We start from the raw sequence: 25,427 nt of genomic DNA, 5'->3' as shown, positions 1-25,427 counted from the left end.
TTGTCAATTAAGCGAGGTGGGGGTGTGGGAGGGTAAGAGAATGATGCCAGGAGATGAAGGAAGAGAGGCAGAGAGGTGAGAGGAGAGAGAGAGATAGACAGAGAGAGAGAGAGATGAAGAGAGAGGGACAGAGAGAGAAAGCACGAAGTACTTGAAATAAACCAGTAAGCAGTTTGGCAGCCCATTCAGAAAAGCTTTTATGTGTTTGTCAATAACTCATTTGATCTCAAATGAAAAAATAGAAGGGGGAAAAAAACCTGTCCCCCGTTGATGTTTACGATGGGATAGTTGCTTTCTCTTTCCCCACTCCACAAAAAAAAACGTCAATTCAAGATGGCTGCCAGCTGGTTTGGAATCCGTGCCACAATTTGATGCATCTTAATGAAGTGGAATCGTTCCTCTTCTTTCTTTATATCGGAGGGGCCTCGTTCTGCTCAATGACCATGCTGCCGATAGAGGATGACGCTATACGTTTAAAACCATCTCCGTGCAATGTCTCAGTCCAGTGAACTGAAACTGGGGAAGCTGCTAAAAGCTCCTCATCCACCCATCTCTGTGACATTTAATTACAAAGACTAGTATTGTTGCCTGTGGCCGCAAGGGAAACATAAGTTACACCGTAAGGTAAACACAGAAAATCAGTAGGATCCATCACCAAGGAAGAATAGAGGACCGAAATCACCTAAAAGAAAAAAAAGAAAAAAAAGAAAAAAAGGTCTATCGTCTCATCAACACTTGGCCTTTCCGTGATGTGCGTCAGCCCAGCAGCAACCCTGACAGGTGCCTTTGAAAATCTCATTTCCAGATAGTACGTATGAGCGCCAACGCTGATAATTATCGTGGCACAGAGACCCGGTTGAGTCACGCAACACTGTCACAGACACAAGGTGCAGTGGTGGAGCTACCCCGCTCTGCAGAGGCTGAAACCTCCTGCTCTGGCATCGATTAAGACTGCAATCCCATTTCGTTTCTCAATATCCCCTCAAATGACGTTTGTTATCTCCGTGACTTTGGGTGCAGTATTGAAGGATTGAGACTAAGTCCTTACATGAACTAATGACATAAGTATATGCTAGATTCCTGTTGTGAGGAAGTTGAGTTATTAATAAAATGTGTTGACATCAACTCATATCAAACTAATTAATAATCTACTCAAATAAACCTTTTTTGGGCCAAGAGTATGCGTCATCATAGAGCCCAGTTGACCGTCAGTCCTAGGCTGGCTCAGAGTGACTTGTGTAGCGCTGAGGAGTGGGCCAGAACGTGTTGTCTCTATTCTGATTTCTTCGTGCACCATCAGAGATACACAAGCGAGCCAATACAGGGGCTCTCTGCACGTAACTCACCCACCATCTTTGTGTCTCTCCACACTCTCTGACCTCTCTTAAAAAACATGGATTAGTAGTGTTATTGTTTGCATCAAGCCTTCAAGTAGTTAGTAGAGATAGTCATTTTACCTGGGGCTGTATAGGTGTGTGACCATTTGTTTGTGTTTTGCAGAAGAAGGAGTGGCTATGTTTGAACTGCCAGACCCAGCGTCTGATGTCAGGAAGCCTGGGAGACGCACCCCTTCCTCTTCCTCATCCGTCTCCAAAGCACCAGCCAATGGGATCCCCCCGCCACCAGGCACCGGCAAGTCAGCAGCCGGCTCAGCAGAAAGGCATCAGTCAGCAGGGGCCCAGGGGCATGCAACCCCAGCAGCAGAAGGCCCAGACGGGGCCAGGGACGGGAGTCTTTGGCCCCACTGCAGCCAAACCACCAGAAGAGGCCAAGACCCTTGGGCAGCCCACCACCCAGCCCAGCCTTCCACCGGCCCCTGAGGACAAGAAACCAGCCAAGGACCCAGAGGAGACCAACACGCCAAAGCAGGACACGGAATGGGAGATCCAGAAGATCCCTGCCACAGAACCCAAGTCTTCTCAGAAGAAGGGAGAGCAGATTATCAAGGACATCAAGAAGTCCAGGCATTATGATGTAAGTTACTCTTTTACCAGTCTTGCCCACATCCACAGTAACATTCTGGTATGAAGCACTTACCTTAAAGGGATAGTTCACCCAAATCACAAAATGCATCATTCCCCTCAATTCCCCCGCCCACAAAAAGCATGTTTTACTCATTCCAATTATTTTATTATCTGACTTTAAAAGTTCAATGACTTGGAGTAGACTGATTTGTATTGCTGTCTCCTCTCTGTCCTCCCCTTTGTCTAAAGGTTGCTTTCAAGGTAAGGAAACACCCCATTTTGTCATTTGGGTGAAACGTCCCTTTAAGGTTATTAAGTTCTATTGGACCTTAGTATTGATTCTTACAGCAAAATGCTTAGGGTTTGGACGCCTAGCCATTAGATAGATTTAGTTTAGAAAGAGAGAATGAATGTGTTTTTTTCTTACTCCTTCTCAACACTATCCATCAACCCTCTTGAAATACAATGTGTTAAGTGGCACTGTACGAATATGCCAAACCCTCAAAGCCCTAGTGGTATTAAATTAGACCTGATATGAATATAAATTATGTGCAGTGAGCTAGAGTACCATATAACATTAGCATCCACAATCATTTTGTTAGCCTTGAATTGACAGTTGAGCATTTTCCATATTATATCGCTAACTCGATACGAAAAAATAAATAATGTGCAACGTGTGCACCCCTTCCATATTTTGACTACAAATTAATCATTGTTCGATTGCTGTCCACTTTTTTTTACCTTGTTCTCTCTCATCCTGTAGGATACAAAGAACAACAGTACTCATGACCTGTCACGAAGTCCCCAGAGTCTAAGCGACACAGGCTACTCCTCCGACGGCATCTCCAGCTCCCACAGTGAGATCACCGGCCTCATCCAGGAGGAGGAGATGAAGCTGAGCGAGAGAGGGATCAGCGCCAGCCCCCCCAGCCCCTCAGAGATCACCAAGCTGGAGAGCTCCATGAGGCCCCTTCTGGAGTCCAAGGCCCTGCCGCCCGAGGAGAGGGAGCGAAGCCGTGGGAGGCACCACCGAGACCGGGACCGGCCACGCTCCCTGTCCATCACCCCAGAGTCCTACGACTCAGACGAGGAGTTGGAGGACATCTTAGAGGAGGAGGAGGACGGAGGAGGAGGAGACTGGGAAACCAAACGGGAGCACAGGAAGGAGGCCAAGGCGAAGGAGGAGAAGAAAGCTGCTCCTCCTCCGGAGCCTGCGGAGATGACCGATGAGGAGTTCATGAGGAGGCAAATCATGGAGATGAGCGCTGACGAGGACAACGAGGAGGAGGAGGAAGAGGATGAGATGGTGGAAGCAGAAGATGAAGAGGACGAAGGCTATGGTTACCAGAAACCCAAGAAGAGCCACCACAAGCACCTGTCTGACTCGGCCAAGGAAAAGCGCAGACTCACCCACCACTCGAGCAGCTTCGAAGAAGAGACCAAGAGTGCTTCAGATGTGTATAAAGGCTCAGCAGAGGAAGGCGAGGAGGACCTGATGGCCTCCCAGGGTGGCTTGCGTCGTTTCAAGACTATCGAGCTCAACAACACGAGCAGCTACAGCCGTGACATGGAGCTGAACAGCGAGAATGACCTCAGTCTGGACCGCGAGCCCGAACTAGAGATGGAGAGCCTGACGGGGTCTCCTGAGGAACGCTCCAGGGGCGACTACTCCTCCACTCTGCCGCCCACCACCTCAAGCTACACCTCGGGACAGTCCCCTACCTCAATCTCCTCCATGGAAGAGGACAGCGACAGCAGCCCCAGCCGCAGGCAGAGGCTGGAGGAGGCCAAGCAGCAGAGGAAGGCCCGGCACCGCTCCCACGGGCCCCTCCTCCCCACCATTGAGGACTCCTCTGAGGAGGACGAGCTGAGGGAAGAGGAGGAGCTTCTACGGGAGCAGGAGAAGATGAGGGAGGTGGAGCAGCATCGGATCCGCAGCACCGCCAGGAAGACCAAGAGAGACAAGGAGGAGCTGAGGGCCCAGAGGCGTCGTGAGAGGTCCAAGACTCCCCCGAGCAACCTCTCCCCCATCGAGGATGCCTCCCCCACGGAGGAGCTGAGACAGGCGGCAGAGATGGAGGAGCTGCACCGCTCCTCAGCCTCTGAGTACTCCCCCCAGAGCCTGGACTCTGAGGCCGAAGGCTACGAATCAAAACTATACAAGTCAGGCAGCGAGTACAACCTGCCCACGTTCATGTCTCTCTACTCCCCCACGGAGAAAACCTCCTCCACTACCACCACCACTGCCTCCTCATCCTCCTCCTCATCCAAGCCTCTTAAAAGTGCCGAGGAGGTGTACGAAGAGATGATGCGGAAAGCCGAAATCCTTCAGAAGCAGCAGAAGCAACAGCAGCAGCAGCACGGCCGGCAAGGGCAGTACTACGAGGAGGACGTGAACGGCCAGGACTACGAAGAGGAGTTTGAGTACGACCAGACACAGAGCGGCTACGACAACGAGGCGGCGGAGACGGACATCTACGAGGAGATCCGCCAGACGTCTCAGAGCATCACCAAGATGCAGCAGGAAACGGACGAGCAAGTGGAGATTGACATGGAGGGCCTGGAGGGCAGTGCCTGCCCAGAAAAACAGCTGCTCGACACAGGATCTGCCTTCGCCAAGCTCCTGGAGCAGAGCAATGCTCTCTTGACTCCCGGTACAAGCCCCACCCAGGTTTCTGCTCCCGTTTCCTTCTCTGAAACCACTAGCCGGATCCCTGACGTCAAGGTGACCCAGCACTACTCCAAAGACAAGATAAAGAGCCAGACTGGTAAAAACGGCATCACTCCAGTGGTGGCTGCCACAACCATAGCAGCCTATGGCGTCTATGCCAGGGATGCAGTGACAATATCCCAGACCAGTACGAGCCACACCATGACCACTACCCAGTCAACCATGTATGGCAGGCACACTGGGGGCCCTGCCACATCCACCACTACTGTCTCCAACGTCTGCAGCAAGATAGCAGAGATCACCCAGGCCTACAGCCAGAGGGAGGTGGTCACCAAAAAGGCAGGAGACAACAGGGGCGTCCAGGCCAGAGATACCTCCACTTCCTCAGAGCGCGTTATCGAGCCACGTCCTCGTAAGACGCATTCTTACTACCGGAGTTCCAGCCCTCCCCTTTCCCCTTCGCCTCCCACCAGTCCTACACGCTCCCCCTCCAGGAGGCACACCGTGGAGTTCTCCACCCAGACCCTGAACTCTGGCATGGAGGTGCAGTCATCCGGATCGGGATCTACCTCTCCAGTGATGGCCCAAGGAACCCAGACGCCAAACAGGTCTGTCTCTCCGCGACTCTATAGACAGCAATCTTCTCAGGAGGTGCCCTACTCCCCTCCCCGCAGCCCCGCTAGGCCGATGACTGTCAACACAGCCACCTCCCCTCTGTCCTCACCCACGAGGTTCAGCAGACACTCCACGTTTGACTACTCTCCTGCAGCAAGCCCTCCAGACACCCCGCCCTACCACCAGTCCCCCCAGCACACCTTTTATCATACCCAGCGGGTGGAGAGGGTCAGTGTGGGGACCAGCATGGTCACCACTGCCAGCACCTACAGCCGAGGCTCCATGTCCATGGACAACATATCCCTCTGTCGCATCTCCACCGTTCCAGGCACCTCCAGGGTGGAGCAGGGGCAGATGATCCAGGGGGGGAGTGTAGTTGATCTGAGAACAATCGCCAAGATGGCTCCTATCATCATGACTGACCAAGGGATGGACCTCACCTCCCTGGCCACAGAGTCGAGAAGGTACCAGGGGGGTTCTGAGGGCAGCCCCAGCCGCCACTCTCACACCATTGTCCAGCCGCTCATCATGAACCTGAATGCCCAGGAGCACCCCCACGTTATGACCTCCACTACCCCCACCACCGTCAGCGTCACCGTGGCAGCCTCCATGTTCATCTCCCAGTCGAAGCAGCCCATGGTATACGGAGACCCGCTCCAGAACAGGGTGGACCTGGGCCAGGGCATGGGCATGGCCGTGTGTCTGTCCCAGAACAAGCCCCAACACATAGACCCGGCCATCCCCAAGATTGATGCCAGACTCGAGGACCTCAGCATCCAGCAGCATCAGTTGCTGATGCAGCAGCAGAAACTCCAGCAGCAGCAGGAGCTTCTAGAGCAGCAGCTCCAGCAACACCACCAGATGCAGCACGTCTCCAGCGGGGCACGGTTCAGCATGCCTGGCCAGGTGCCACTACTGAAGAAGGATCTGTTGGTCAGCCAGACCAGCAATGCCCAAGCTGTGGTTAGTGCCATTTCTCCAGCCGTGGCCCCAGACCTGTATGTCTCTGGAGGTCCTCTGGAGTTGAAGGGCAAGCCTACCCCCGCAGGGGTGGTGAACCTGTCTGGGGGAAAGCCTCCCCATGCCATGCTGGTGCAAATGGAAGCCGGGGCAGGACAGATGGGGCCAGTGACCCAGTTGGTCAAGCCAGAAGAGGGGCAGGATGTTGTTGATCTGACGGGCCAGATGAAGCCAGAGAACCAGTCAGCTTGCTGCGATGTCGTTTACCATCTCCCATTTGGTGGTAGCTGTGTTGGGGGTCCCTTCTCTCAGAAAACCAATGTGGAAGAGAAGGAGGAAAGCCAGGGACCTCGGCCACCCTCTGCGCCTCCTCTCTCCCATCCTTATGACTCAGACCAGGAGGTCCAGCAGCAGTACCATGAGTACCCCATGATGGATGCCCGCAAGGGCTACACCCTGCCCTTCCCTGGTAGGCTCCAGCCCTCCATGTCTGACACCAACCTGGCAGATCCTGGGCTGCAGTCCTATCATTCTAAAATGGACCCTCACCTGCAGGCCACTGGAGAACTGGCCATGGATCTGACAGCTATGAAGCATGCCTATGAGGGAGGGTTCATGGGGATGGGCATGCAGTACGGCTCCTACACGGACCTTCGACATGGAGGGGATGTGACCGCCCAGAGCATGCCCATACGCAGGTTCAACTCCCTGTCCAACATCAGCTCTGATTACGGATACTCCCCCCGCGACTTGGCCAACTTCCAGGAGTCTAATCTGGCTCAATACAGCGCCACCACTGCCAGGGAGATCAGCCGGATGTGTGCCGCCCTCAACTCCATGGACCGCTACGCTAGCAACCCAGAGCTGATGCAGTTTGCGGTTGGAAGAGGGTCGGGCCCAGGGAGCAGAATATCTTCCGGTCTATCGGGAATGAGGCCCAACATGCTGTACGGGCCGGATGGGAAGCCCATCTCCCACAGCCAGGCCCTCACAAACTTGATCAATGCCCGGCAAGCTAGCCTTAGAGCCATGTATCCTTCAGCCATAAGGTCCTCTGATGGCATGATCTACTCCACCATCAACACGCCCATTGCCTCTACATTGCCAATCACCACCCAGCCAGCCTCTGTGATGCGTCCACTCCTCAGAGGAGTTTATCGCCCATTCCCCACTGCTAATATGACCCCTGTGCCCTTGGCCAGCCTCAGCAGAATGCCTGTCAACCCAAGGATGCCGCTGTCAGGTCAGGCTCCATTCCGCTACCCAACCCCTAGCCGTTTCCCAGCAGCCACTACTGCAGCACCAGTTTGCATGCCTGCTCTGATCCCTGTAAACACAGTACAGGATGCACCTATGTACTTGGGGAAGGCAACGCCGTCAACAACATCGTCAGCCATGACCGCACCCTCATCCCAGCCCGCCATTTCAGACCACGCCCAGGTCCCTGCGACTGTGCCAACAGAGACCCAACAGCAGCCAATCAACCTGTCTCAGACCCACCTCCACACCCATGGGCCAGGAAGCCAGCAGCCCCCCGGCCAGCAAACCCCAACCCAGCCCCAGGGTGGCCAACTCCAGTCCCAACCTCCCCCACACCAACCCCCGTCCGCTCACGGTTACCCTCCGATCACCAGCCACACCCAGCCCGCCCAAGGCTACCCCCAGCCACCCCCACACCCTGCCCCGACCTCAGGTGGCCTCCCGGGGGGCCTGGCTCACCCCGAAGGGGAGACAGAGGAGGAACGCCTGCACCGGCAGCAGGAGCAGCTGCTGCAGATGGAGCGGGAGCGAGTGGAGCTGGAGAAGCTGAGGCAGCTCCGTCTGCAGGAGGAGTTGGAGAGGGAGAGGATGGAGCTGAAGCTGCACAGGGAGAAGGAGCAGATGCTGGTGCAGAGGGAGATCCACGAGCTGCAGACTATCAAGGAGCAGGTAGGTCTCCTCCTTAGACCATCCACAGGCATCTGTCTTGGTGAATAGAATTGTTTGGGTTTTGTCTGTTTTTGTATTGACATAGATGTTGTAAACTTCAGCTGCCTTCTTTTGCATTGAGAAGAGTCCATTTCAATCAATGAGTTTAGTACGTTGAAATACACTTAACGTCTTGTCATTATTGTCTAAGTTTGTTTGTTAAACTTGTCAGTTTGTTTGTTTTAGCTGGTGTTTTAGCTGGCTGGTAGATTATAGGCTTTGTGTAACCATTTTCTTCTTTTCCGATAGAACAAGCATGGTTTGCAATTCTTTCAAGTTCACAAGGTGTGGAGCCCCTCTTTATAGAATGCTTTAGAAATTAAGAGAATGCGCATTTGCTCTGGGTAGTGAACCCCAAGTCTTGCAAATATCCCCAGCATCTGGCAAACCTTTCACATTCTCTGCTCTGTTACCAAAATAACATCAGGCATTACTAACCCACTGCCACACTCGTCCAAAAGGACCTTTGAGGGGAAATGCCCTTTTAGGTGTAGCTTAAGTCCGTGTTAAAGCTGTTTCATGCTGTCCTTCAGGTCATCCAACAGCAGCAGGCTGAGAGGGAGAACCAGCTGGTGATGCAGAGGGAGCAGTTAGCCCAGCAGAAAGCCCAGCTCGACCAGATACAGTCACTGCAGCAGCAGCTCCAACAACAACTGGAGGAGCAAAAGAGACAGAAGACCGCTGCAGCCACGGCCGCAGCCCAGGGCATGCAGGTGCATGGCACAGTCACATGGGCCTATATCTCTAAACACCTTACATTGCTTGCTTGACATTTTGAGTGAACTATCCCTTCCCACGCAAACAATCGCAGTATTTGAAATCTATTCAAATACTGTTGGCTATGGTCTAAACAGTTCTAGTTCAAGTGCATCCGAAGTTTCAATTGGTAGTTCTGGAAAGTGAAACAAGGTTGTCCTCTGTAAATCTCTCTTTGACTCTTTCTCTGGCTTTAGGTGGACTTGAACTTGAACGGACAGACGTTGCATCCCTATGCAGAAGTTACTTCCAGGTCTCTGCCCAACTCCTCCTCTGAGCTGTGCCTGCGGAGCGGAGAAGAGCCCCCGGAGAGCCGTAGCATGAGGAAGCAGAATTCCATGCCTCGTCTTCGGGACGGTGGTGATGGAGAGAGTGCTCAATTATACGGCGCCCGCCGTATTGTAGATAGCTGTGTTCAGACGGACGATGAAGATGGCGAGGAGAGGTGAGGAGAATATTTGCAACCGAGGCTGTCAGAAAGAAAATAGCTTCACAAAGGCATGTCTGGGGGAGTTAAACACATAAGGATAATCCACAATATGGATTTGAGATCTTTAGCTAGCCTTGCCTTGCATTATGGGTTTTGACTTTGGAATCAATATTATTTCCCCCTTTCATCTCCTCCCAGGTATATGTCACGGCGCAGCAGACGCAACCGTCGTAGCGTGGACTGCAGCGTCCAGACGGACGACGATGAGGAGAAGGTGGAGTGGGAGCAGCCCGTACGCCGTCGACGCTCACGACTTTCCCGCCACTCAGATTCCTCTGCCCCAGACTCAAAAAGTGACAACACCAAGATGGCGTCCTCCAGCATCGCCATCCAGACCATCTGTGACTTCTCATGCCAGACAGAGACAGAGCAACTTGGGAGGGTGTCCCCTGCCATCCACGTGACCCTCCCAGACCCCAACAAGGTGGAGATTGTCCACTACATCTCTGGCCCGGAGCGGACCCAGAAGGGCCAGAGCCTAGCCTGTCAGACGGATCCAGAGGCCCAGTCTCAGGGGGTGGTGGTGCCCCAGCTCAGCGTGCCCACCACTGTCAGCCCGTACTCCTCCAGCACAGAGACCCTCAGCCACTCCCAGCTGCGCCAGCACAACCACCAGCAGCAGCAGCAGCAGAATGCCGCCGCGGCCAAGTTCGAGAGGCGCCGGCCAGACCCCTTGGAGATCAGCTATCAGCCACCACACCACCTCCACAACGAGTCCATCTCCAGCCTCATCCGCCAGGCGCCCCCAAAGTCCCCCCAGGTCCTCTACTCTCCTGTCTCTCCTGTCTCCCCACACCGACTGCTAGAGTCCTCCCTGTCCAGTGAAAGACTGAACAAGGCCCATGTCACCCCACAGCAGAAGTCCTACACCACTGAGTCGCCCCAGAGACACCCCACCATGCCCCGGCCCATCAAGAGCTCGCAGAGGTCCATGTCCGACCCCAAGCCGCTCAGCCCCACCACAGACGAGCACACCAAGGCAAGGCTGTGTCTCTCCCAGCAGCAGGCCCTGCAGAGCCAGGTAGGAGAGCAGAACCCCTGGAGACCCCAGACGTCCGAACGAGAAACGCACATGGAGGGAACTCGTTTCTGAGATAACTCCCATAGCCAGACATACAGAGAGCAATGCCAGGGCAAGGCAATAACCCAGTAACTAGAGTTGCCAGCAGAGCAGCATATCATGTAGGACGCTGCTGCCTCAGCACAGCCCTAGTGGGAAAATCTTATCTTTATTGCTGTTGTCAGATCAGCAACCGCTAATATCCCTTGTCAGGCACTTGGCTATCAAATTTCCTTAAGACTATGGTGCTGATTAACCTCTGCAGAAATCCTTGTTCAATTATCCCAATTGATATATTAATGATTGCATAATTAAGTAGTGGCCCATAGATAGAGCTATGAGTGTGTCACAGTCCAGTACTGAAGTACCTTAAAGATAGATTAGGAGAATATAATCTTTGGAGCAGCCTAGATATTGCAACCGCACCCAAACCATTATTCTCCAGCCCAAATCCAACCCAATTCTAACCCCACTGTTCTCTCTCTGTCTTGTGTGTTTTTGTCCTGGCAGCTGGCTGCCTTACAGCAAAGCTCACTGCTGAGGAAGGTGAAGCGGACCCTACCCAGCCCTCCTCCAGAAGAATCCCATTTGCCCATGGTGACCCCAGCACTCCCCCAGCTCTACATGCCCTCCATGGCCAGCCTGAAGGCAGCCTCCCGGCCCGGCCTGGCAGCCAAGGCCAGCCTCTTAAAGGACCTCACCCACGAGCTGAAGGCCGTGGAGCAGGAGTCCACCAAGCTACGCAAGCAGCAGGCCGAGCTGGAGGAGGAGGAGAAGGAGATCGACGCCAAGCTGCGCTACCTGGAGCTGGGCATCACCCAGAGGAAGGACACGCTGGTGAAGGAGAGGGAGAGGAGGGATATCGCTTACCTGCGCTGCATGGGCGACGCCCGGGACTACATGTCCGACAGTGAGCTCAACAACCTGCGTCTGGTGGCAGCAGCAGCCAGCTATGAGAGCAACGGGCTCCTGGCGCGGCCCAGCACTGCGCCACTCAGCCATTTCACCAGTGACCTCAACACGGCCGCACAATTTCCCCCCACTTCCTCCTTTGTGTCCTATCAGTATGCTCAAAGCCAGTCAGCTTCAGTCCCCCAGCCACAAGCACCCTATCAGCCCTCAAGCTACAACCAGCCCCCATACCCTACAGTTTCCCAGTCCCAGACCCTACCCCAACCTACCCCGCTTCAGACCCAGACCCCCGCCCCTGTCTCCTACCAGACCCAAACCTCTTATCCCTCTCACACCTATCCCCTGTCTCAGCCCCAACACCAGCCCCTGCCCCCATACCCCCAGTCGGACCATGGGCAGCCCGCCCTCCCCCAGCATCTCTCCCAGCCCCAGCCCAGCCACGGGGGCTTTGCCCCTGCCCAACCCGGTCAGCCCCCATACCCAACCCACAGCTCCCCTTTCCCAATCCAGACATCCACTTACCCAGGAAGCCAGAGCTCCAGCTACCAGCCCCAAGCTGACATTCTCACCGTGCACCAGAGGCCCCGGCAGACATCTCTAGCCGACTTAGAACACAAGATGCCCACCAACTATGAGATCATCAGCAACCCCACAGTGGTAGTGACCACCACGGCACAGGACGCCACCTACTGCTCCAGCGGAGCGCCCCCCTATGGACAGTACACAGGTACTACAACCATGGCTAGCTCTTATGGCCCATATTCCTCCCCTGTGTCCAGTACATACGGCCAGTACAGCACCACAGCAGCCAGCACCTACGGCCAGTACACTTCCACTCCAGCCAGTACGTACGGACAGTACACAACCACCACAGCTAACACGTATGGCTACACCACCACCACGGCCAGCTCCTACGGTCAGTACACCTCCACAGTGGCCAACAGCTACGGAGGTCACTACAAGCCAGACCCCTCACTCCACTCTGTGGACAGCCCCTCCACGTATGCCAGCGATGGCCTTTACGGAGGTACGGGCCTGGAGCAGAGCAACCCCAGGAACTACGTCATGATCGATGACATCAGCGAGCTGACCAAGGAGGGGATGGGCCCCCACAGCGACGGCCACGGAGGACGCTACCCCGGAGAAGTTGGCCCCGTCCTGGGCCCCGGGACTGGCCCCGGTGTGGGTCCGGCACGAGGCACAGGCAGCGGAGGCACTTACGGCAGGCCGGAGGACGAACGGGAGGAAGACCTGTACGACCACCATGGCAGGGGTAAGAGCTACCACCCGCGAGGGTCAGACACGCACGGACGAGTAGTGAGCAGCGGCAGTGCTAGCATGGGTGGGGGATCCTCCTATTACTATGACGACTACAAACATGGCGGCGTGTCGGTGAGCTCGGCGGGGGGGCGCGCGCCTCAGAAGCCCTCGTCCAGGAGCCTCGCGCCGGCCGTCATGTCGGCCAAACGCAGCAAGCACCGCAAGGCCGGCATGGAGCAGAAGGTCTCCAAGTTCTCCCCCATCGAGGAGGCGCGCGACGTCGAGGCCGACATGGCCTCCTACTCCTCCTCCACGGGGGGAGGTGTCTCCATGGTAACCCGTGGCCGCCGCCTCCACGACGACCCCTACGGGCTGCGGAAGGGCGGAGCCTACGACCCGAGGCACTACGGCAGCATGGTGGTGGAGGAGGACGACAGGATCTACTACACTTCGGGCCGCTCACGCTCCACCGGCTACGGCATGGACAAGGTGGCGTCCAGGGACTACCCTGGGTACCGGAGCCGCTCCTACGAAAGAGACTCGTCCTCTTCCTACCGTTCCAACTACGGCTACAGCCGGGGCCGCCACCCCACACGCCAGTACTCCGAGGAGGAGAGCTCGCTCAGCCCCCTGGGGGTCGGCAGAGCCTCTGACCCGTACGACCCGGCCCACTCTAGTCAGTATTATTACGGCCAGTACTACGGGTCCAGCCACTCGCTCCCAGACGTGCAGGACCACATGATCCGAGACCTGCCGCGGACGCACGTCTACAAACCCGACGATGCGTACATAATAGACGATTTGCACTGTGCTGTGTCAGACAGCGAAGGTAAATAGGAGGATGGATGCATTCCACAAACAGGCTCCTCCCACCTCCTCTGGACATCCCCCACCTACCCCGAGTAGAATAGTGCAGCCAGAGAGAGAGAGAGAGAGAGAGAGAGAGAGAGAGAGAGAGAGAGAGAGAGAGAGAGAGAGAGAGAGTTGCATGCTGTGGTGTTGCGTCCCAAGGGCTAGTTGCAGTTCTCATCATAGGGACCAGGTGTCTGTCTGCTCGGCCGCCCGCCTGCCCGCCCGCCCGTCCGCCCGTCCGCCTGCCTACCTACCTGCCTGCCAGCCTATTCGTCCGTCCGTCCGTGCTTTCGAAACTTGCATGAGTCTTTGCGTTCCGTTGCATCTGTCACATTTTCTCCAGCATGCTGGGAGTCGCATCCCTTTTTCTTTCAGGAAACATCCTTGGGTGTAAAACCATTGTCCTCTGGTGTTCGCTTGTTTTATCATTGCAGTCACTTGTGTGTGGTGCGGATCTATCGTTTCTGAACTGTGGTTGGTGGTGATGTGTGTTTGTACCATGCATGGGTGTAAACATACTTCTGTTTTCTTGTTCTTTTTCTTCCCTTGTTCCTCTGTTTGGCCTTCCTCTCTCTCTTCCCTCTCTTCCGTTTCTGATCCTGTTCTCTTGCATGACACGGCGGTCAGGCTGCATGCCTCTGTCTCCTAGCGACCTGGAGATTGACTGTGATCTGCTCTTGGTTTCTCAAGCCTACCACCTGAGCCAGGAGGAGACCGATTGGTTCCAGAAGCCTCGCTCCACCTCCCGTCACTACGGCAGCAGCGGCCACTCCTCCTCGGGGCGGAGCAGGCACGTCAAACACACCTATCATGATTACGACGAGCCGCCGGAAGAGGACCTGTGGCCGCAGGACGACTACGGACATGGGGGACGTCACACGACATCCCGAGACCAACGTCACCAAGGCAGCGCCTCGCGCCACTCCTCGTCCAGGCATGGGGACGAGACGCGCTCGACGCGCTCCTCCAAGGCCCACCCCAAGGACCCTTCGCTGCGCCACGACTCCCAACGGATGTCCTCCTCCTCTGGGAAAAGAGGGGAGTCTCGCTCCTCGGGGTACCACTCGTCAGACTACTCCCGGGACCCCTCGGGGCACCACCACGGCCAGCGCTCCTCCAAGCAGGGCTCCCACAACCAGGGAAGCTCCTCCCGGAGCAAGCAGCAGCAGCAGGACCTCCAGGGCCACCCGCCCTCCTCCAGGCAGCCTGGCAGCAGCTCAGGCCGGGTACAGGGCCCTGCCAGTGGGCCTCCCGGCTCAGGCAGGCAGGGTCCTGGTGGTCCCCAGCCAGATGGAGCTCCAGGTCAGAGGACCCAGCTCCAGCAGCAGCCTCAGACCCAGGCAGCCAGGCAGACCCAGCCGCAATCAGGGACGGTCAGTACCCAGCAGCAGCCCCCAGGCTCAGCTCAAGCCCAACAGTTTCAGGCTAAACCTGGTCAGCCTGGTATGGCTGGTCAGCCTGGAATGGCTGGTCAGCCTGGAATGGCTGGTATGGCTGGCCGGCAGCCAGGCCCTGCAGGACAACAACCACCTATGGCGGTAAGTACCTTAACATTTACTAATGTCCATTCCTCAAAAATAGATCTCTTGTTCTCTCCTCTACCCTCAGTAGACAATATTCCACATCTAAAACTTCCCAGAGCCTTATCCACTCCAACTGTAATAGTTGAAGAGGCCTTGATTGGTGCAGCCATCCCACGATTGCAACCATTATTTTGAAATGAAGGCAGAGACCAGACCAGTCGTGCATTCACGTTGTGCAATGAATGAGAAAATATGATGTGTGATAGGCTCGCATCAACTATTCCCTGTGCTTGTGTAACCTCTGACTGTGTATCCAGGAAATACTGGAGCCAGTAATCATGTTGTTTTGATTCCGAGGGAACTGTCACACAAGCAAATCAAAATAAAGGATGAAGGGAATCCCTAACCCTTTTAATCATCTCGCTCTCTCTTTCCCCCTCTCTCTTGTGTGTGCTTTGCACTCTATCTCTCTCGTTCTCTCTTACTTTGCATCTCTAACAGGCAAAGATAGACACCCCCCCAATGACTGCCATAGGAGCGAAGGCAGCAGCAGCGCAACCTGCAAAAACAGCCCAGCCCCCCCTCACAGGAATAGGTAAACATACTTTGCCTGTCTGTCTAATTGGCTGGCTGCGCTGCTGACTTTCCCCCTATCTAGCAGGTCTGGCTGGCTGGCTACCCAACTGTCTGGTTGTCAGGCTGGCTGTTGAACTGGCTTGCAGGCTGGCTGTCAAACTGGCTGGCTGACTGTCTTACTGTACTGTAGTTGGTAAAAGACCTTTCATTCCCACGGCCACATGTTTCAGTGGGAGTGGATTACGTAAAGAGGTATCACGAGTGTCCGGTTTAATCTGGGGACTAATCCAGAGAATGCCTCGGAGAGATGACGCCGCTGGATAATCGCTAAACAGGAAACGCAGAGAAACGGTTCACTTCTGTGTCAGAGTCAGCTGGCTGATGTCATCATCCCAGGAGCTGCGCTCCAACAGCACCTAGTCCTCTGACAGCTGGGGTCAAGGATCGGGGCCAATAGCTGTCTGGCCTTTTAGATTCAGTGAGATCATGCTTTAAGACCCTGTGTGTTTAAAGAACTTCTTAACGATCCCTCTTATCTGAGGTAACTCAGTTTGGATGTGGTATCTGGCCTTCGGGATTACTGGCCTGTGGGTTGATATAGGATTTAGCATTGTGTCACTCACCCCACTGCTCTTTTCTCCCTCCTCACCTCATCTGCCCCCCCCTCCCTCCCCCAAGGCTCCAAGGCAGGCCCTAGACCAGGAGGCATCGGCAGCGCCGCAGCAGGCCTGCCGGGGGCCGAGGGAGACATCCTCTCCAAGATCCTGCCAGGAGCAGCTGCCGAACAGGCTGGGAAACTTGGAGAAGGTAGAAGGAAAACTAAAGCGCTTGACGTTTCTCTGACCTTTCACACTTGACCTCTTGACCTCTGGCCTTTTCAGTAAAGCCGTCTCTTACCAGTCCCCTGTTCTTGCCGTAACCGTAACCGTGTTATCACCGTCTTTCTCTCCCAGCTATCTCCGGATTTGGCAAGAAGTTCACCTCAATGTTCTGAGGTGCTGAGATGAAGGTGAGCAAGGTTTGATTTATACTTTTGCATAAAAAAGTATAAATGCTCTTTAAAACTAATTTAGTTGTGGAGTCCGAACTGAAAATTGAAAATATAGCAGAATCAAGCATGCCTAAAATGTAGCTTTTCAGATTCAGAGTGAGTGACCAGTGCCCATTACAAATCAGTGGCGTTTGTTTTCCAGTGCTCTACTTGTGTGAGTTGGAATGTGTAGAACAGTTCAGCAGTATAATCAACCTTAGTGTAATACAAACATTTCATATTGTTATTGAATTTTTCTTGATTGAATTCTTTGTTTAATTGTGTTTATTGTGTGTGCTGTAATTGACGTTTTTGCTGGCAGGTGTTTGTAAATGTTACGGATGATGTCATGAGGCCTCGTACCAGAAAAAACCTATGAAGTTCCATAGCTTTGATGAGAGAGACGGAGAGATGGAGAGGAGAGAGGAGGAGAGAGGGAAGAAGAAAACATCAGGGAGCGGACGTCTGAAAGCACTGGTGAGTGTGAGAAATTCAACACTTCAAAAACTGAAATGGATTCTCTCGTTCTCGGTATCGTTGTGATTCAGAAGCATGTTGACTAATAACACAGTCCTTATGTCAACATTTCTTTCAATTCCCTTATGCAATAAGGAATTCGATTTTTTGTTAGGAACCAACAAAAGCTAAATCTAACAAGTTTATGAATGACAAAATGAAAAGACTTAGGCTCTCTTCATCTCCTTTCTTCTGACAGCCAATAAGGAATCAATGGATGCTGCAGATCCCAGGCCCGAACAAAAGATGTCAGAGAAACAAACTGTTTTCTCCGGCAAGCCAGACAGTAAGTTACGCACCAATACACCAAGCAATAAGTCTGTATGAGCGCACATAGGATAGCTTCAAAGCTACATAGCACTGCATGCTACATAATACAGCTAATTCTAATGACGTAACGACAGTTCAGCCTGGAGTCAGGATGACCTGGCTGAAAGGGCATGACCTATTCATTCAACAAGGTGCACTAGAGCCCAAATAAGATGTTGTTTGATGTATGACTCACAATGACAAAATGAAGCCACTGCTTGAACGTTTTTTTACCACGAGCAACATTCACAAATGTACACCCACATGATTTCAATAATAGGAATTTAGGAATAGGAACTTATCTAAAACAACGAAGGCCTGTCCGGCCACATTGGCAAACAGTTGTTGTGCACATGGGACAGATAGTTTAACCACCCAAGAAGCGAGCTTACCATAACAATTCAGGACCACGGTCAGAACAGATGGCACCCTTCAGCAATTAAGTGTACGTGTGCCGTCCAATTCAGCACCGCTCAAGTTAAAAGTGGAACATAAGGACTGGTGTTATCTAAAGACAACCTCCAACCATGAAACAGCGTAACACTGACACAGCAGCCAGATCCATGCTAGTAGTCGTAGATCTTCTGCCTTTCGGAATGTAGCCTACTTAGCTGTGCGAACACTGCTAACTTGCTTTAAAAAGGTTGCAACACATTTTTAAACTTTGCCTTGCTAGAATAGTTTTGTCTGTCCACTGTCCGTCACGATCGCAAACTATAGCTCAGTCAAACATACCGCAGCTGCCCTTAGCGCGAGACAACAACAAAATCTATTCTGAACATTTGACCACCCTTTCCCGTTAACTATTCATAAATTCGGTGAGCTTACCAGTGTCACAAAAAATGACTTGAGACACTGTATTCTTGTGTGGGAAAACATGATCGACACTTTTTGGAGTAATAACTCCATCATGAGCACAGGACAGCGCAGGATCTGCATTCGTCCCATGCATGGCGACCTCCGCCAAGCCAGGAGAGACGTGATCTTTCAGACCATTTGCTAACGATTTGTTGGTTTTGTTGATATGGTGATTATTTGTGGGCACATCACAGGAACACAAGTTCTTTCATGGGGGGGGGGGGGGGGGGGGGGGGGGGGGGGGGGGGTGCTGGAAGATGTCCCTCCACCCCATAGCACCAGGCCTGCAACAACCATAACCGCATGCAAAAATTGGGATTTTGGGGTAAACTTTGGTAAACTCTGCAGTGTTGAGAAGGTTGGTGTGCTAGAGGGTAACATTCCAGAAGTTATCCGGGATTTAGCAAGAGTCAGAAAGCCCCTGTCTTTTAGGCGGGCTGTGCTGAATAATGCATGGCTGGGGTTCAGTCATCAGTCAAGCAGGGCTTGGTGGATCCAAATCCCACTATGCCAGTCTGAATATGAATGTGAAGCTGGGGCACACTGGCTGCGTAACTGGATCTGCACACAGGAGGCCCAGTCAGTATCCGATGTCCACATCCTCTAAGACCCCCCTCCCCCCGTCATACAAACCCCCGTTCTGTCCCGTCCCGTCTGTTGTCCATCAACACGCACAAACTCTAATGTGACCCCCCCCCTCACACACACATAAACTGTGAGTTCACTGCCTGTGGGACGCCTTCTCCTGTTTCCCCATCTAAAGTAGACTCCCTCTGTGTATAGGGCGTGACTGAGAAGCAGGAGAGGAGAGAGACACAGAGAGAGAGAGAGAGAGAGAGAGAGAGAGAGAGACAGGGAGAGACAGGGAGAGACAGGGAGAGACAGGGAGAGATTGAGACAGAGAGAGAGACAGAGACAGAGACGGAGAGAGAGAGAGAGAGAGAGAGAGAGAGAGAGAGAGAGAGAGAGAGAGAGAGAGAGAGAGAGAGAGAGACAGACAGACAGACAGAGAGAGAGAGAGAGAGAGAGAGAGAGAGACACAGAAGCCTCCACTGAAGGGGGCTAATCCCACACACTGCCCCCCAGTGGAATCATAGATATATCATAGATTATATATATGTAATCATAGTAGCTTCTGTCTTGCGAATGAAGTCCAACAGGCTCAGACAACAGGCCCCGCAGTGCTCAGCAGCGCTATGTGGCTCGTATGTGTGCACTGTAGTCCGTGCTGTTTTTACTGAACATGTGATGGACTTTGATGGACATTGTTTGCAGAGCGGTGACTTTTTAATTTGTGCAGTGCATGCAGCGATGGATGCCAGACTTGTGCTGTGTGCGGTGCACTGCTACACCCAGTGGGGCAGCGAATGCACCATGCATGCTGTGAGCACCGTATCCAGTGTTGGTCTACGTAACAGTGGCGTGCAGTGATGTGGGAAAAAAACTCAGGCAGTGAGCGCGGCGAACCGCTACACGTGGCAGTGCTGGGCGGCGTGCTGGGCGGCGTGCTGGGCGGCGTGTTGGGAGCGCAAGGTCGCGCTGCAGCTGTGCGGTCACCGGGAGGCTGACTGACAGCCTCGGTCTGTCTCGCTCTGCTCAGGGGAGCTCTGTGACAGACAGGCCCAGCCGCTCACATCTACAATTGCAGCCCCAATTACTGCTCACTTCACTTCAGTCCCATCAGGCTGTGCTCTCCTTGAAATCAGCCCCCCCCCCTCCCAGTAGCTACAGTTATGGGAGAGCACTTCCTGTCTTTCACTGTATATCAGGATGCTAATGCATTTAGCGGTCAAGGCTCTGATGCGGAATGACAGACATGTCACTGGAGTGGGAGGGGTAGATAGTCCATCTGTCTGATTGAACAACCCAGACATGATTAAGGAGCTGAATTAGCCTTGTCGAAGTGTATTGGGATGGTTGTTGCTCGGTGGTATAGCATTTGACTGCAGATCGAGAGTGCGCCTGTTCGAATCCCCCGTGTGTGTCCCTTTGGATTAAAGCGTCTGCCGAATGAAGACATTTATAATATGTCCAAGCTGGGGCTCTAACCATCTCATGGAGAACACCAGTGTGTTCTCTGGTTCAGGAGCCTAACCTCAGACATGATGGCACCATAGAAACAGCTGCAAACTAAAGCATCAAGCGGTGGTAGTAGTAGTATCAGAACTCTATAGCTCACCACTAACAGACAGTGACATCTCTGCTTTATTGTACTGGACCAACTGGATGCGATATGCTGTAATGTACAGTATATTAAATGTGATTGCATAACATGCATGGGCAGGGAGCACTTCTCTTGTTTGGCTGTTTCGCCACCTGGTGTGGGATTATAGAACTGCACTGTGATACTCCACAGCAGGGGTCCCCAAACTATGGCCCACGGTCCGAATACGGCCCGCCCACTCATTTGGACCGGTACTCTGAACAATGCCAGAGATTTATTTTTTTCTATAAAAAAAATTGAAACAAAAATGATCAGTTCACACTGATTAATATGCATAAGTAAATGTTTTGATTTCAATAGCAATGAATATGAAAAAAGGTCATTACGAAGGTAATAATGCTCTTTTAATAGGCTACATATCCCTTGATATGTACGGATAAAGGGTGCATAACAAAATAATAAACCAATCTAGCATAATAAATACATTTAAAATCATAATCTCCACAATAATACTGATAGTCACTCTGGCCCATGCAATGTTCTGTTACAGACCAACCCGGCCCCACATTAAAGAAAGGAAAAATTCTCTGGCCCTCGTAGAAAAAGTTTGGGGACCCCTGCTCTACAGTGTTCAATATTCATAGCGATGGTCTAAGCTTTTGCAATGTGATCTACATGGATGGACCAAAGAGTGATATTTTATAATATATACAGCACAAACACGCAACAAACACAGTCTGGCATTCCTTTCCGTTCCCTCATTAAAATGACAGTATTTTCTGTGGTTGATAACTGGTAAGATTCATTACTGCTACAGTAAAGTAAATGACAACATTTACATATTGCACTCTAACTCCTAACATCAGGTTTGTTTTTTCCCACCAGATCGATTCAAGGGGCCCCATTGTTCTAAAAGGGAACCGACAATGAAGCCACTCCCCATGTCAAAGACCCAGACAACCCCTCGCCCACCGAGCTCCACCATAGGACCTGCAGAGAACCTGCTCTCAGCTGCTCTGCCTTCCCACCACTAGAGGGAGTACCTCACAGGCCAGTGCTGCTGAGACCACCAGTCCCTGCCACAGAAGAAGAGTAGAGTAGCTCTGAGGAAACTGCCTGGCTGGTCCCTCTGTTAAGGATTCAGCTCAACGAGCTTGTGTGGAGGAGGAAGGGGAGCAGTGCTGGTGATACTGGGCTCTGTGGTGGGCTTGTGCCAAGAGCAGCTATCGCCTCTTAGGTGGCTTGGAGGCCTGGCAGGATCCTTGGTTCCAGACACCTGTGCTCAGATAGAAAAGAATGGAAAATACAAAGCAGTCCACTCTACTCGAAAAAGAAATGTTGTGCTTCATAGGCTTTTCTGGTACATAAGGACCTCTTATTTAATCATTTAATCAAGGAGAGAAGATGACAAGGAGAGAAGATGATTTTAAAAAAAGAAGAAAAAAAGAGGTTATATTGACGAAATGTTGGTGATGTTGACTGGGACGCCTCGGATGTCCTCTCCACGGTTTGCTCTGTTTCTATCTCTACATTCCAGAATGGAAAGGCCCTCCCTACGTTTCTGAATGCCAACTTCTCGCTCTCAGTTCGTCTTCACCTTACTTTCTCTCCACTTGCGATGCGGTAACCAAGTGTACTATAGTGGATTTAGGAATTTGGAATGCATGGAACTTTATATCCAAGACCTCACACTGTTCGCCATTTCAACCACAGAGGCCATAAGACATTGGTAACATGAATAATGAGATGGATACAATACTAAAGGTCTGAGAGATTTTTTGGGAAATGATGTCCAAGAAGGATCAACAGCGGGTCTGGCCACGAGATAGGAGGACGGTAGTAAGGTTTAGGTGGCTTACTAAGAGCTGGAAGAAGCTGGATAGTTTTTTAGCCATTACAAAGCCATTAAGACAACATTTACACAACACTGGTGGAACCATGTTTTTTTCTCAATCAGCCCACAATTTGTGGGTCTTAAATGTTTGATGTTGTTGTTCTTGTTTATTTTTCTACTACAGTTATTTTGTTGTTCATAGCAACATCGCCTTAATCATTCCATCGTTTGTTTATTTGAAGAGTAAAGTGACATATTTTTTTACCCAGGTTTGTTTACCCATAAAGCTTATTTTCATTGCACTTTTTTAACGTAATAATAATGTCAGCTGAAACTCTGACTGTGAGATTAATTTGTATTTTTGAGATTATATTTTGATTCACTTTATGTTTGTATTTATTTATATATTATTTATTTTTTCATTTCATATTATGGTGTTAATACCATCCATGGAGCTATTTATGTATTTATTTATTGTTTTCAATAACAAAAAGCAATAGTGTGCGTAGGGAAGGCAGTAAAGAGCACAATCTTGTGTCATTTCAACTAGTGGTCAGGAATGTGTTGCCTCTTGTTTGTATATTTGAACTGTGCAATGTTCTGCTATCACATCAACAGGGCCCTAAAGCAGAGTTTGGTACCGTCCGCATACAGCTCGTCATATCAGCCAATGATTAGACAAGCCTAGTTTTATCAGCCAATCGGGACGGGATGAGGAAGCACTGTAAGACAGCAGAGAGGCACTGTACACAGAATAGTGTGTGTGTCATCACCATGGGATTTGACTTGAAAATAGCTTCAACCTCTGTTTGCGATTGTCACCTCTGGCTTTTAGTTTGAGTCTGTTGCCTTTTAGTTTTATTTCATGCTGGCACCTGAACCGTGAACCGCAACGTTCTATTGGATAGCTGTCATGGAAACTTCTCAGGTCAGTGTACTTCCTGCTGTTGTTTGCAGTGCATCGTGGGAAACTGGGTCTGGTACTAAAATGCTCTGGAGGCCCTACACGCTCCTGCTGTACAGTGTGTCTCTCTCTGTGAAGGCCGGGATCTACGCATGCCCCGGGGAACCTCACAGTCTTTTGTTCCCTTTCCTGATGTCTGTTTGTACGTACTGTAGGTACAGTATGTATGTGTGTGTGAGTACTGTGTATGTGTGTATTCAACTCATCATCCAATGACAAAAAAGGAATATAATAATGATAACAGTAATAATGTTAAAAACAACCGCGTTTCAAAAGAAACCTCCCATCTCCAACGTTCTATGCAATGAATCATGCGAATAAGAATGATTGAAAAGGGACGACAGCCAACTGGATAAACCACAACCATTGTTTATCAAGCCTGAGGCCACATAAGGTTGTTTTAGCATTCCTGACACAACACACAGAGAAGAAATAGTCCAGTGTGTCTGCATAGTTAGCTGTATGTCAGTCAATTACGAATGTTTTCTGTTTCGTTACAAGTCCCCACAAGTTTCTGTGCATTTGGACCAGTTTTACAATGTGTCATAAACATCTGCCATTTTGGTTCATTTTTCAGATTTTTTATATACCATGGGCAGCCCATGGTTTCAGTGGAGGGTCTTGTCCAATCAGCAACCTCAGCTTTGTCAGACGATCGCCACGGTTCATAATGATTGGCTGTCCAGTCTGCTAAACTTGTTATTTACAGAGACTGAAACTGCTGGAGAATGTACAGGGAGATTTTAAGATCAGATTTAAAAATTCAAAGCCAATATATAGAAGTATACATGTATAGAATATATGAAATACATATAAAGATAGATATATTATAATAATAGACAAAACACTGATATGCTGTAATGATAAAACACTAAAGGGAAGCCTACACATGCTCACCTGGTGTGTATGTTCACTGCCACTACCTACCCCAGACATGTGCAGAGAGAAAAGCTAGACAGGAGAATGCTTGAGGTAAGAGTGAGGCCCGGTTGTCTGTACGTCAACTGGAGTCTTTTAGACACGTGGACCTCATTTAACTGTATTCAGTTGAACTGTATTCTGGGTTTTTGATCCACTGGGTTTCAAGCTCCAGGTCTGTGAACACCACCCACAGCTCAGATACTGCTGGTGTTAATATGGGCAAATTTGTTAACTGGTTCAAACAAGATATTTTTTAAAGCATATGTTTATGGAATATCTATACAGAAATATTATTTTATCATACAAATGGATGGGTAGATAGATGAGTTTGACTGTATCCTAATGAAGAGATCCTTATGAAATTTAAAGTGAATAAATAACCACTATTCTCCTCTAATGTAGCCTTTACGTATGCTCCCTAGTGGTGAGGTTTTGCATGGCCAGGATCCTTGACTGGCTCACTGAAGAGACAGGCAAGGTCTTGATGTAACTCAATGTAAATTAAATAGTTTAGATCAAAAGTTATAAAAAAAGAGAAAGAAAACGATATAGCCTATCAAGAACTGGAAATATGACTGTACGTTTATGTTTTTGGAGTTTATAATTGTACTCAATCACTTTTGCCTCAGGAAAGCACACACAAAATGCACCGTGGCGAAGTTAAAGGGGGACTTTAATATGCACAGCAGTAAGGGCTTTATGACAATACTGGTCAACTGAGAAAGCCATCCTGTTCCAGCTCCATCTGACTACAGCCTACGATGCTTTGGCCTGAACGGCCCGTGCTCGTGATGACAGCATCAACCAGGGACTGAGAAACACCCATGTCTTTTTTTTAAACGTCAACCAAAAACGTGTTGCTTTTCAGTCGCATATTCTTACTGTTATCATTGGCTCTTGCTGTCGGGTCGTTACTATGAGGATATTCAGTCTAAAACCAGGCCACAGACGGAGGAAAGAGAGAAGGGTGAGAGACGCTACAGGAGAAATTCAGAAACAAAAAGAAAAAGCTACAAAAACTCATTTTTCACCACCATCAGGGAGCTGTCATATTTCACCTGAAGTTTCATAAATGAAAAGTAACAAGTGCATGACCTAGAGCAGCCCCGCCCCTTGACCTCACAGGCAGCAATCTTCAGTGTAAATAATAGTTGGGATCATAGACGCTCTGTACAACATGTAAATGCCATACATGATCACACACACATGAATCCATCTCACAGG

The 25,427-nt window shown here is 51.2% G+C and overlaps 1 protein-coding gene and 1 long non-coding RNA gene across 2 annotated transcripts in view; both read left to right on the top strand.

Moving 5' to 3' along the window:
- The window catches only part of bsna (bassoon presynaptic cytomatrix protein a), a 75,549-nt gene extending 58,564 nt beyond the window's left edge, over positions 1–16,985 (top strand). The window contains exons 5-16 of the mRNA XM_047039409.1: positions 1,495–1,974; positions 2,728–7,602; positions 7,651–8,139; positions 8,712–8,870; positions 9,132–9,379; positions 9,563–10,445; positions 10,995–13,485; positions 14,199–15,046; positions 15,533–15,626; positions 16,286–16,414; positions 16,561–16,616; positions 16,960–16,985. Of these exons, the coding sequence (XP_046895365.1) occupies positions 1,495–1,974; positions 2,728–7,602; positions 7,651–8,139; positions 8,712–8,870; positions 9,132–9,379; positions 9,563–10,445; positions 10,995–13,485; positions 14,199–15,046; positions 15,533–15,626; positions 16,286–16,414; positions 16,561–16,601 (10,737 nt within the window). The 3' untranslated portion in view covers positions 16,602–16,616; positions 16,960–16,985. The remainder of the gene's footprint in view (positions 1–1,494; positions 1,975–2,727; positions 7,603–7,650; positions 8,140–8,711; positions 8,871–9,131; positions 9,380–9,562; positions 10,446–10,994; positions 13,486–14,198; positions 15,047–15,532; positions 15,627–16,285; positions 16,415–16,560; positions 16,617–16,959) is intronic.
- A 23-nt stretch (positions 16,986–17,008) lies between these two features.
- LOC124480711 lies at positions 17,009–23,687 on the top strand. Its single transcript, XR_006957569.1, has 3 exons — positions 17,009–17,114; positions 17,353–17,439; positions 21,370–23,687. It is a non-coding gene; the product is annotated as an uncharacterized LOC124480711 (long non-coding RNA).
- Positions 23,688–25,427: the final 1,740 nt, after the last annotated feature.

Source organism: Hypomesus transpacificus, chromosome 18 (assembly GCF_021917145.1).
Source record: "Hypomesus transpacificus isolate Combined female chromosome 18, fHypTra1, whole genome shotgun sequence".
NCBI lineage: Eukaryota > Metazoa > Chordata > Actinopteri > Osmeriformes > Osmeridae > Hypomesus > Hypomesus transpacificus.
The sequence above is the reverse complement of the archived record's forward strand: the minus strand, read 5'-3'. Positions and strand labels throughout refer to the sequence as shown.